The sequence below is a fragment of the Eucalyptus grandis genome, chromosome 7, assembly GCF_016545825.1.
Source record: "Eucalyptus grandis isolate ANBG69807.140 chromosome 7, ASM1654582v1, whole genome shotgun sequence".
NCBI classification, from domain to species: Eukaryota; Viridiplantae; Streptophyta; class Magnoliopsida; order Myrtales; family Myrtaceae; genus Eucalyptus; species Eucalyptus grandis.
In genome coordinates this window covers 14892136-14904604 of record NC_052618.1, presented here as the reverse complement: position 1 = coordinate 14904604, position 12469 = coordinate 14892136, and the positions used below count along the sequence as shown (strand labels likewise).

The 12469-nt window shown below is 38.6% G+C and overlaps 2 protein-coding genes across 2 annotated transcripts; one reads left to right on the top strand and one right to left on the bottom strand.

Annotated features, from left to right (window-relative positions):
- Positions 1-2244: 2244 nt before the first annotated feature.
- On the bottom strand, positions 2245-6294 carry LOC104455048 (omega-hydroxypalmitate O-feruloyl transferase). The gene is made up of 3 exons (XM_039317494.1): positions 6210-6294; positions 3193-3644; positions 2245-3129 (listed from the first exon to the last, which is right to left on the bottom strand). The coding sequence occupies exons 1-3, from the start codon at positions 6292-6294 to the stop codon at positions 2245-2247; spliced, it is 1422 nt and encodes a 473-aa protein (XP_039173428.1).
- Positions 6295-10724: 4430 nt separating this feature from the next.
- Positions 10725-11602, top strand: LOC120295885. The gene is made up of 2 exons (XM_039317493.1): positions 10725-11018; positions 11102-11602. Exons 1-2 carry the CDS (start codon positions 10725-10727, stop codon positions 11600-11602), a joined length of 795 nt encoding a protein of 264 aa, XP_039173427.1.
- Positions 11603-12469: the final 867 nt, after the last annotated feature.

Here is a 12469-nt window from a genome sequence, read left to right as displayed (position 1 = left end):
TAATAATATAGGTGGAACCTGGGTAGACTCTGGAATTGACCGTGTAACCTATAATAAGGTAGATTCTAGATTCTAGGATATGTAGGGTAGATTCTAAATTCCAAAATAAAAATAAAAATGAGGAACTTGTTCCAATGGGTAAGTTTCAGGTTTCAGATGGAATTTGTATGGAACCTAGAACCGCTCACCTCTAATAAATATATGCCTATTGCGTGATTAGTTTAAATTAAGTGTTCTTGTAATATTGAGAAAGTGCTTATTATGGTTGCACTTTCGCAAAGTCCAAGAAATGCTATCAGAGCTACACCAAGCAACTCAACATAATATATGACAAGATCAAGAATAAGTATGATAATAAAATTGTCCTTCTCAGTGAATCGGGACCATTATGCATGAGCAACTGTTTGAATCAATGATGAAGATGAGAAACCAAACTATTATAAGCATAAACTCCTAAACATCAATTAGGTTTGCTATGTCAATACAGGATATTTGATGATGACTCATGTATTTAATTTCCCCTTGTAAGATGTGTAGATAATTAAGGATTTTTGAATGGTAGAACGATTGGGATCTTGTATTTTAAAAAGCATGAAGCCTTATGTTCGAGTCCTAATTGACGCCACAATCACTAGTGATAGGCCAAAGTCCAACATATACATGAGAGGGAATGTTAGAATAGTTAAATATTGAATTGGGCATTTATATAATAGTTTAAGTCTTTACAATAGTTAATAGTGGTTTCGTAAAATTTTATAATTGCTCCATGCCACGATATCATCATTTCCCCAAAGGACTGATCGAATTCCAATGAAAGTGCATCCATTTAAAAAAATTAGAGATCTTACATTGATTGATCAAGAGACAGTTTTATGACCTTTGATAGTACACTAAATTTCAATGATCGCCGGTAAAACTCACCCATTCTAAAAGGAGCTTTTATTAGTAAAATGGCAGCTAGCTAGAGAGAACAAGAGTATACATTAGAAATTAACTAGTACACTTGCCCATGCGGGTTTATTTTTCCAGAATTATTGAAAAAATTTATTTGTTAAAATTGTTTTTCCAGTCTTGCACCATCGCTCTCTATAACAATAATGTATTTATAGAATTTTTTTAGAAAGTGACAATAATCATGAAGTTGAATAAGCATAAGGAAATATCACATGAATGCAATGCATATCACTTGGTTGATAATTGAACTTTATGGATTCATTTGCCTTACTTATGAATTTACTTTACCGTTATCAAATATTTCTTCTTATTTTAAAGGATTGGATTATCATAGGCTATTTCTATCTAATTCAACTCGAGTTTTTCAGTCACTTTTTAAAGTAATTATTATCTTCCAAGAAACATTACTCCGATATTGCATTTTACTACATGTTGTATTGGATGGAACCGAAATAGTTGTACTCTCTATAGTGAATGGTATTATCAATTTTTTCACTCTATATTAACTACTGAATACATTATTAGATATTTTCTGTATATATACCACATAACATGTCATGCACAACAAAGCCGATCATACGTAGATAGACACATTATTTTCTGATTCTCATAAAGAAAATTCTACTAAAATAATGCACTATTTGCACTTTATACAAAGAGTATCGAATTCTTGGTTTTAGGGTTCCTATGTTGTTGCCACGTCGTCGTCGGTGCTCCAGATACACAACCTTGAATTCAATAGGTACATTGCATGAAGAAAGAGAAAACCCATCAATACTCTTCCAAATGCTAAAGATATATATATATATATATATATAGTGGCTAAAAAATGTGCTTACAAAAATAATGCGACACAATGGACTGTCGTATAAATAGGGCATAGCAAAATCTCGAGAGAATTGGCCTTGTCACATAATGAATCGATTATTTCATAAAGGAAAAAATAGAACATAAACCGCCCATGTGTTAAAATAATTTTACGAGTGGTCTCGTATGGCCTTAAACTACTCACTCTGTCCGATCAATTATGTGCGAAACCTCTGGCTTTTGCACCACTAGTATATACTATAATTACTCTTTCATAATTTAACATTTGAATCAATAACATTCCCTTTTTTTAGGAAAGTACATCACAATATTGATGGAAGCATCTCAAATAATACAACAGGCTTAAGCATCCCAACACAGTGACATGCACTGTGTTATTTTTACTTGAAAACTAGAGGCGCAGAAACTAGACTCCACACATCTACCAAACCACACTCATAATCCTCAAATCCATGGATGAGACTAGTACTTGTTCATCAGTGCGAGCTCAGACTGAATCAACTCTGAAAAAACATCCATGGCATCACGAGGAAGCCCCAGAGACACAACCAAGTTGTCGGTCTCCCCGCTTTGGGAAGCGACCAAGACGAGGTTGTGGGGGACCGTGGTCGGCGCCACCTGGAACGGCCTCCCGAACCCGAAATCCGTCTCGTAGAAAGGGAGCCGACTCCACTTGCTGATGCAGCAAGTGTTACCCTCGTAGTCGACCACGACCCTGTTCAGCTCGACGTGGTCGATGGCCGACCGTATGTAACTCTCGGTGACGCATCGGAGCGCCTCTTGCACGGTCCGGACAGCGAACAAGAAGGGCTTGCGGGTCAATTCGCCCGCACTGCACTCGGCGCATGACCAAGCAATGCCGTTCCCAAAGTAGCCGCTTGGTAACGGTGGGTCGAACTTGGGCCGACCATCGACCGCTGTGAGAAGCTTTGTTGCCTCGTGAGGATCCATTCCGAGAGCTTTGGTCCACACGACCGCGGATATGACTTCGAAGCTCGTAGGGACTATGGTAGAGCCATCGTGGGTTGTGATTGTTGACACTTTCTTGAGTTGAATGAGAGTGTGTGGTTCGAAGTTGAATGATCTGTAAACATGGGGCTTGGTTTGGGGGTCGATTATCCTTTCAGATGGCCGATCTATCGGAGCATACTCATGGTGGGGGAGATCGACACGTGGAGGTCGCCTCGGGCACAACACCGATCGATCGAGAAAGGGAAGAATCGATGGCGACCTGCCTCGAGCCACATCGCTCCAGCAAGTTAGGAAGTCCGTGAGGGCTTTACCATCGACGAGGACATGATTCATCACGATGCCGACGGTGATCCCTCCGCACTTGAATGTCGTCACCTGGATTATACATACACTATAAGCGGGTGTTTACATCAGAAAACGAATCTCTGGAAACATTACCTGCACGGTGAGCAAAGATTCTTCCACTATGGTTTGGGCTCCGTCGCTATGCTTCACAAGTTTTCGCAGTGTCCCAGGATTGATGACGCTAATATCGCCTAGCATCCCGATGTCGTCGTCCGACATCGCTTCGACGAACAAGACACCTTCCCCGGTGCATGTCGCTGCCATCTTCCCATCACTGCCCATGACAAGTCTGCCTGCGAATGGATAGAAGTCGACCAATACCTCAGCCAGCGACGCTCTGATCGTCTCGGTCGCAGTGGAACAGCTTCCCCTCCCTTCGCCTTTGAAGGCGAACACGATCTCGATCATGTGAGGGTAGGTCTGGTCGAGGTTAGAGAGAGCGTAGAGCCCGCCGGACGTTTCCCTCGCCGGAGAAACGATGACCGCATTCGTGATATTCACGACGAGTTCTCGCGTAGCTCCGATGTTCGTTGGCTTCTCATTTCCTGCTTCTTTGCGCGAGTTAAATTTAATTATTTGTGGGCTTTGGTGAAAACAGAGGTATTTTATATATATTTTATCAATTCTATATACCTTTTGGTTTGAACCAGAAGGAGATTTAGAGACAAGGCTCAAATCTGGAAAATAGTTGTTGGAATTTTCTTGTTACAATGCATCCGCTTGTTGTACAATTTGCTTGTTAATGCAAACAACTTCGACAAAATCAATATCTACATGTCTCAAGCTATGGAGCTATTTGGTCATACGGATTAGTTTAAAATCTCATTTTTCTGCGTTATCTTATAAAAATGACGGCGACATTTTGACCACGAGTTTCTTTCACAAGTCCATGCAATTGGATGGACTTGTGGAGGAATCTAATGTCGATTTTTCTAGGGTCCAAAGTTTCACCGTTTCATTTGTAAAAACATGATTAGTGAATTAATGACACTTTTTGGTCAAGGAAAATATTTATACATAAAATTAAAAAGTGAATTCATAAATCTAAGGAGATGAAAAAACTTTTCATAATTGTTCATCTTGAATTTTTCAATATTTTAATTCTTTTATTTAAAAAATCAAATTTCAAAATTTCAAATTTTTTTTTCTCTTTTACTTTCTTTGTTTCTTCTTTGCCAATCATTGGGCCTTAGTAGCCAGCCACAAGTGCAAGCCAGTAAGGCTAAAATCGGAGAAGGCTTGAGCTTGCCAAGACTGGCGAGCTCAACCTCGCTACAACAAGTTAGAGCGCAACCTTGCCCGAAGTCAGCCAAGTCCACCCTTGTCGAGCCTCAGTGATGGTGCCAGTGGCCTGTTGTAGTTGTCATCGAGGCCTTGCGACTAGTGAGGGAGGAAGAAGGAAAGACAAAGAAAAAAATAAAAACATATTTAAAAAATGATTTTTTTCATGAGATTGAAAACATTTTTCAAATGAGATCTAAATATTAAAAACAGCTTTGATCACATATCACCATATAAAGGAAAATCAACCATTTTCCTGAAAAATAATATTTTTAAAAGTGTTTTCCTTTTTCATGAAATTTTCTCTCAAACAAACACTCTTATTTTGAATTATATTAGTTAAGTGATGTGTTAATTGAGATTAGGGTTCGTTATCTAGACTTATCAAAAGTCAAAAATAACTTTTTAACTTTCCAGTCAAATCAAAAAATAAAAATATTCAAATTTTAAAAGATTATGCAAAAATTATATATGAATATTCGTGTCAATAATGATCTATTTCATGTCAATAATTATCTATTATTTCTTAATTGCATACAAACTATTCTAAGTTAGAGTCATTTGTATAAGCCAAAGGCGTCAATCCACATGGCTTGCAAGTAGTCCATGGGCTTCCAAGTAATTGAAAGTGTACTCCTTGATTATAACCCAAAAAAAAAAAAAAAATGTCGGTCTCTTTTGATTGTCATTTCACACTAATAAGCATTACTTGACTTAAAATCTAATATTCATTTGTCTATATATTTACAAATTTTCACTTTCTAAGTACCTTGGCGTGCAAAAAGTTTCTCCACAAGGAAAGTCAATATACTAACACGTATTCAAGATATAACTTTGACATGTGAATTTTCTTAAATGATGGATATTTTTCTTTCATGGCTGCAAGTATGAAAAATGTTTTACGTCAATGATGCTGGTAATTGAAACCCTACGTATATTTTCTTTTGCAATAAAGATGTTTAAACTTTTTTACATTAAACATAAAAAAATTATATTGTTGTTCCAAATAAGTGTCTTTCATTTTTCATTTTTGTTTTGACTGACTCATAATTTTTGCTAATTTAAAAAATCCCACTTAGCCGGGTAAAACATATGTATTCACCATCACCCATAAGAATATATTCAGATTCACAAGTATCTACAAGTCAATTTGGTCAGATACAAGATACACAATGTTCACACTACGTACCGTCCTTGCTTTCATGCTCAAATGTTTGTTCGAGAACTTTGGAACCCACCCTGTGGATAACATTGCAAAGAAAAAAAATCAGTAAATTATACCAAAGTCGTAAGTAAGGTTATTTTATCATAAACCTTTTCATTCTATAAGTTTAAAAAAAATAACCACATGCAACTTTTACTATCTATCCATAGATTCTCTACTAATCATTTAGATATAATATTAGAGGAGAAAAAAATTCATCAAATTACTTAAATCAAAACGGGAGTAAATTTCATAGATAGTTATTCAAAAGTAAATAATTTTACAAAAATTAATAATTGATTATATCGGTTTGAAAAATTAGTCAATGAAAAAAATTTCATTATTAAAAGCAATATATACCTAGACATTTTCATTGATAATGAAAATATTTTTTGTTCATTCATTTTTGTAATCAATAAAAGTTATCATAGTTTTCTCAACCGTGGATTTATAACAAAATACACGCAACCATAGACTTTGCAATCAAGTAGCTGAACTTTGATTCTTATTGTCAGTGCTAAACTCTTTATTTATTCACAGTGGATGGCACTTTTAACGGGATCTGACCAACTTTTCAGTCAAATGCTAACTTAAGACACATAGCCCTTGGATTTACTATCATTACCTTTTTCAACGATCTTTCTTTTGACCTCATTCAACCTCAGTTCAAAGCAGTGCAATGATTCATCCCACCTTTTGTCCTCCGCCATGTATCCTGCTCCTCTTGAATTATCTTGTGAAAAAGGGTTTGACATTAATGAGAAAAGGAAGCTCCCCCCGAATCTTTAAGAACTAGTTTTCCCTTAGGCCGTTCGTGCTTCTCTTTTCAGTACCTTCTTGTCATATTTTGCTGGGGGAATTGCATTTGGCCCCCCAAGTTCTTGGGATTGTGTTAAGTTGCCCTCTGACACGTCAATTTTTGCAATTCGCCCCCCAACCTGAAATTTTTTACAATATGCCCCTCAGCATTCTCTAGCTCAATTTTTCTTACATGTCTTGATTGTACGTTATCTACATATGTCAGTTCAAAAATAGGGAGTATTTATGTTTAAGAATTGTATCGATATGCAGTATTGACTCGGTCAAATTTTCTCAAAAACCCGAGTCACATGCTCCTACATGTAATATATTTCTGAATTATTTTTTCACTTTTTTTATATGTATATACTTATATAACGAATTTGTCTTCCATAATTAGGCATAGGGTAGGTATTGCAATTGATTTTTAATACCTACGGGGCTCATTGAGAAAAATTAAAATGTCCGAGGCAATTTGCTACAACAACTAAAAACTCGGGGTCAACTAGGGTTGATTTATAGTGAAGTTTGGTCTGAATAAATGTTTCTTTGTCAAACATCTCTAAATAAAAATAAAAATGTACTTATCATTATTATCAATGTATCGAATGATACATGTATTGAATAGGAGACGAACATTCATTGTATAGAGAGATGTATTTAGAATGTATAATACAAATGTACCATAATAAGTACATTAGTTAAGATAAATATAATGAATATTCATTCGTGTATTTAATAACAAAAATTTTCTTTTTGACTTTTCAGCAAGCTTGAACAAACTGGGCCAATCTTAAAAAAAAGAAAATAACAAAAAGGAGAAAAGGGGAGCAAAAGCTTTGATCTGTACTGAAAGAAAGTTTGAAATCAAAGGCTTAACGTTCCTTAGCTCCATCCGACGTCGTCTCGTCCGTTCGCGACGCTCCCTGTCAAAAAAACCTCGTCCTGCGAAAACAGCCATGTTCTGCTTTCTTCGTCTTGCGCTTTTTCGAAAAAGGTTTCGAAGCGAAGCAATGAACCGTCGCGGTGTCAGCAGCGATCACTGGTCTTTCCTGGTAACGCTGTCCGCTCATGAAATGTTCTGCCTTTCTCAAAACGGGGGTGTCGCCAGGGAGCTGAGGAGGGAAAGGACAGCGTGACGACGTCAATGGCGGCATCTTTCTTACGTTTCTCCTCGGATCATCTTCATACCATCTCTTGAGCTCGTGGACTGGCGATCTTCCTCTCGCGGACCTCGTCTTCTCTCGGCCCGAGCGCTCCAAGCTCATTTCAAAGACGCGGCCGCTAGGACTCGAATCTCGGATCCCAAGTCTCGACTTCGCTCGCGGTCCATCGGAGGGAGTTTCCGCATCCGTCTCCAATACTTCTCCGTTGAGTTCAAGTCGAAGGCTAGGTTTTTTTTTTTTTTCTCGTTAGCAAGGATCTGAAATTGAAGACCGGCGACGCTTACTCTCTGAAAACTTGATCGGAGGAGGTTCGGATCTGAAGCGTATTAGCGGTAACTACGGCGACTCTTGACCGATTTCTTCTCGCTGGATTTTTGCTCGAGCGGTGAGCTCTCTTTCCATACTCCACGATTTGTTAGGGTTTTCGATTTCTGTTGGCATCCGTTTGGGTGTTGGATTTCGACCTCTCTATCCCTCTTTCGGACGCTCACTCGCTTATCAATTCGACGCGTTCGTCGCGGATCACACCCTTCCGGAGCTCGAGATATCGGGGTTCAGGTTCGGCCGAGTAGGAAGTCTCGGTACAGCTCCAAAATTGATCGGTGACAACGGTTTCTGTCCCTAGCTTGATCAGATTAGGTTTAGAATAGGATCCAAAAAGTGGAGAAGAAGTGAAGATGGGGGAGGTCGATGTCCATTCCGACTGTTTTCATGTAATACCCATTTTTCCGACATGTGTCTCGGGCTCCTTTTATTGTATAAAACCCGACGAGTTGCGGGTTTTCTTTCTTTTCTTTTTAATTGTTTTCTCTTTTATTTTTTATTTTTTTTAGGATTGCCTGATAGATTTACTGTTTTTCCTTGATTGCTTACTTTATGTCTTGCATTTTCAATTTCATTGATTGTTTTCTTTTCATTTTTTTTAAGAAATAGAATAGCATGAAAATGATCAACCACGCATGATCACTTAGCCTAGGAATTGATGATCCCGAAAATATAAAAAGAAACGCATGGACATGTTAGGAAAAACACAACATACTGTTTAGGTACCAAAAGGGCGCTAATAGCAATATTAGTGTAACCCAAGTCCCCGAACCTAGATATCTGGTTGCGTAGAAATCGAGGGAACACTCCCGACTCTCGATTGGGTTTCTAGTCGACCCCTAAAATGAGACTAGTGGCGACTCCCGTCTATTTTTAGGTTGTCATAAATAAGTAGATCGTATAAATAAATCCGCTGTCACGCGGGGTATGAGTTTTGATAAAACTCACTATGGTTTAGCATACTTGATGTGGGAATAACCCAAAGGATGAAGTAATGACATCCTAATGGGTGAAGCTAACTATCAAGAGGGCTACCATGGTAAAAATACCCTTAAATTCAATATCCACATTCGACTCCTTTTTTTAGGTATGTCGCTTATGTGGGTATGGATCTTGACATTCCGCTGTCGCGGGGTACGAGCTTGGGAGAGCTCGCGATCTCGTGGAGTGAACTCATGAGAGGCTTGATCCAAAAGGTGATGTGATGACGTCTTTTGGAAATGCAAGCTATGAGGGAACTTTCGTGATCAAGTACCCCTAAATCCGATCTTTCTCCCTTTTCTCTCCTCGCGATAATGAGGGATTTGAGGGCGGCGAGATCGGGTCGCGACAGGCTTGGCGACTCCGCTGGGGATTGGTTACTAGGTTAAGAGGACTTGAAGCCGTTTAAAAATGGTTGTTGTGTTTTGACTAACATGTCTTATGTAGGATCGTCTGCATGTCAAAGTCGCGTGGAAAATCAGGTTAGTCGCTAACCTCGTGTTAAATGGTCTTGCAGGTGGGAGTCATAAGGGGAGGCGTGCTTGTAAACCATTTGTTTTGCAGGTGGTGTAAGGATGAATGAATGTATGTGGGTTATATTGAAGTGTTGGGTGTTTAAATTTAAATGCATGTTTACCAGCTTTAGCACGACACTGCACACACAACCGCGGTCTAAAACCCCGATCGCCCAATTTAGGACCTTAGGAGGGTTTATGGGTGGAATCTGCAAGTGGATGCTCGTGGTAATCCATTACTTACATAAACCCGCTCATCCCAACCGATAAAAATAGCACTGACCGACGATAGTAGCGGTGGGTAAACTATTTTTATCCTTTGGGATGAGGACCTTGAGCCTTTAGCACCCTTAACTTAGGCGTCAAAACCTCACAGTTTCATGCGACATGTGACTTGTGTTTGCCATGTGTTTTGTGGGTAAGTGATCGTTCCTTTTTTATCGTCCTTATCTTTTTACTTTCCATATTTCAATTATGCGTTTTATATTCCAACGACGATATGTATAATCATGAGTGCCCCTTTAGGTTTAGGATTAGATGGGTAGACCTGAAATGGACGTGATCCCTGTGCCTGGAATCTCAAGACTATATGGGAGAATCTCGACTCAAGACGTCAAGATTACGTGGAAAGATTCCCAAGCCTCAAGGATTTTGGCGAGCTCATATTATCAAACAAGAAGACGATGCCTTGATCGATGAGGAACGCTTGGCCCATGATAACAAGCGTCTCCACACGATCCCACCTAGTTCTTAGGTTTCAAATTCATAGTTCTTTTCTTGTAAAGGGAATTCTTTTGTGTTTACCTCATTTCTATCAAGGTTTCCCTGTATTCATTTTTCATATTCCTTGTAAAATCGAATTACTTTGTAAGCTTCAAGAAAGCAAGATTATGTTTCTTTTGTAATTGTTCGATGAAATGAATAAAATTCATGAACATTTTCATGTAATTTTTAGAAAAAGGGGCATTCTGATTAAATATTTGTCGTCGTTCCTTTTCAATTGTATAATTTCTTTTGAAGAAATTTTGATAAGAGGATGTTATATGATCTTTGGGATCATATACACTTCTTATCATTATTTCATCTCAAGAAAATATAAAATTGATTAGGATTTGTACTTTAATGGTTTCTTTTGATCGGTACTAATTTGAGTCATTTTCTTTTACAGGAGGTTTTAAAAAAACGGCTGAAGAAAGATTTGTTATACGAACTCGCCGCCAAAAAAAAATGGAAAACGAAGATACCCGAGCCCGTGTCATTAATATGGAGAATCAAATGGCACAAATGATGACATTATTGGCTGATCTCTCTAGCCAGGTCAAAAATTTGACATCTATAACTCCTGTTTCTTCTACCATGAATATTCCTACCGCGCCCCCTGAAGTGCCGGTAGTAGAGCCTGTGGCAAAAAGGCATGTAGAAGAGATCCCCACTGCAATCCCGATAGTTATCGGTCCAGAGCCTCCATCTAAAGAGATTCCAACTTCGCACTTTGATGAAGAAAATGCAAGGCGCCTCGCCAAGATCAAAGAACGTCTTTGCATGCTGCAAGGCTATCAGTTACAGGGGTTTGATAAACTGTCACCCTTTGCCAAAATTACGGTCCTTATAAGGAGCCGGAGTTCACAAGGAAATACGACGGCATCGGATGTCCGAAGACTCATTTGAAGTACTATCTGGGCAAGATGGCTCGTTATTCAGATAATTCTCCACTTCTGATCAATTCTTTTCAGGACAGCCTAGTTGGTTCTGCGTTAACCTGGTTCATAGAGTTGGACATGAAGAAAATCCGTACTTGGGAAGATCTCGTTGATGAATTCCTTCAGCAATACAAATTCAATACTGAAATTGCTCCGACTCAAGAAGAATTAGTTCAGGTCGAGAAAAGAAGAACTGAATCATTTAGGGCCTACGCTCAAAGATGGAGGGTCATTGTGTCTCAAGTGAAACCGCCATTGTCTGAGAAAGAGACCATGAAGTTGCTACTTCAAGCTATGCCCCGTGATTTTTTCGAAAAAATGTACAACCATACTTGCATGAACTTTGCTACATTTGTAGAGTTGGGAGAACGCATCGAGGGGATTATGCGGGAAGGAAGGTTGACGGAGAACATAAACCGTCGATATACCCCAAAGAGAGATAAGGAATCGGCTGTGGAGATCGCCTACATACAGAATTCCTTTTCTCAGAAGCCATACACAACCTTCAAGCTCATAAACCTGCCATGGAAGTAAGGGGTTCTTCTAGAAACTTTGAGCGTAAAGGAAAGGCCCCTCAAAGGCAATTTACTCCATTGCCTAGACCCATGTCACAACTACTTCCAATGCTGATCGAAAATCATCTTGTGGCGAAAGAAATCCCGAGAGATAATTCGCCAAAGTTTGTCGGATTCGACCTTAATAAGACATGTGAGTATCATATGGGTGAAAAAGGTCATCATGCGGACAACTGTTTGATGCTTCGTTATAAGATCCAAGATTTGCTGGATAAAAAGTTGCTCACCTTTAAGGACTCGGGACCGAATGTCCAACAAAATCCTCTTCCAAAGCATTCTGAAGATGTCAACATGGTCGGCGCTATCGATGGAAATGAAGAACCTTAGTTCCCATTGTATAAGGGATGTTTCTAGTTCTTGCATTTAATTTTTAGTTGTATTCGATTCATTTCTCCCCTGCGAGGGAATTCTGTTCATTTCATTCGTTTGTACTTGTAATAATCTAGATCATAAACTTTCTGATCCAAGATGATATACGTTGTAATGCAATTTCGCATATCAATAAAATTCATGTTTTGTTAATAGACGTGTGAGGCCAAAATAAGTCCTATGATGATGCTTTGAGGCCTGAGCCTCCACACGATCTATAGTTTCAAAATGTTTTGGTGGAACGAAGACGTCCGATGACATGAGGGCTAGTTCCCAATAAATTTTTCAAAAAAACAACTTGAATTTGAAAACAAGTTTTTCATGACATTTACATACATTGCATTCATTTAGATGTACATATACTAACCATTTTTCGATTGCATCTTAAGCATGGCATTTCACATCATGATAGTCATTTGCATGGTTTGGATTCGCATTCAACAGATTTTGATGAACC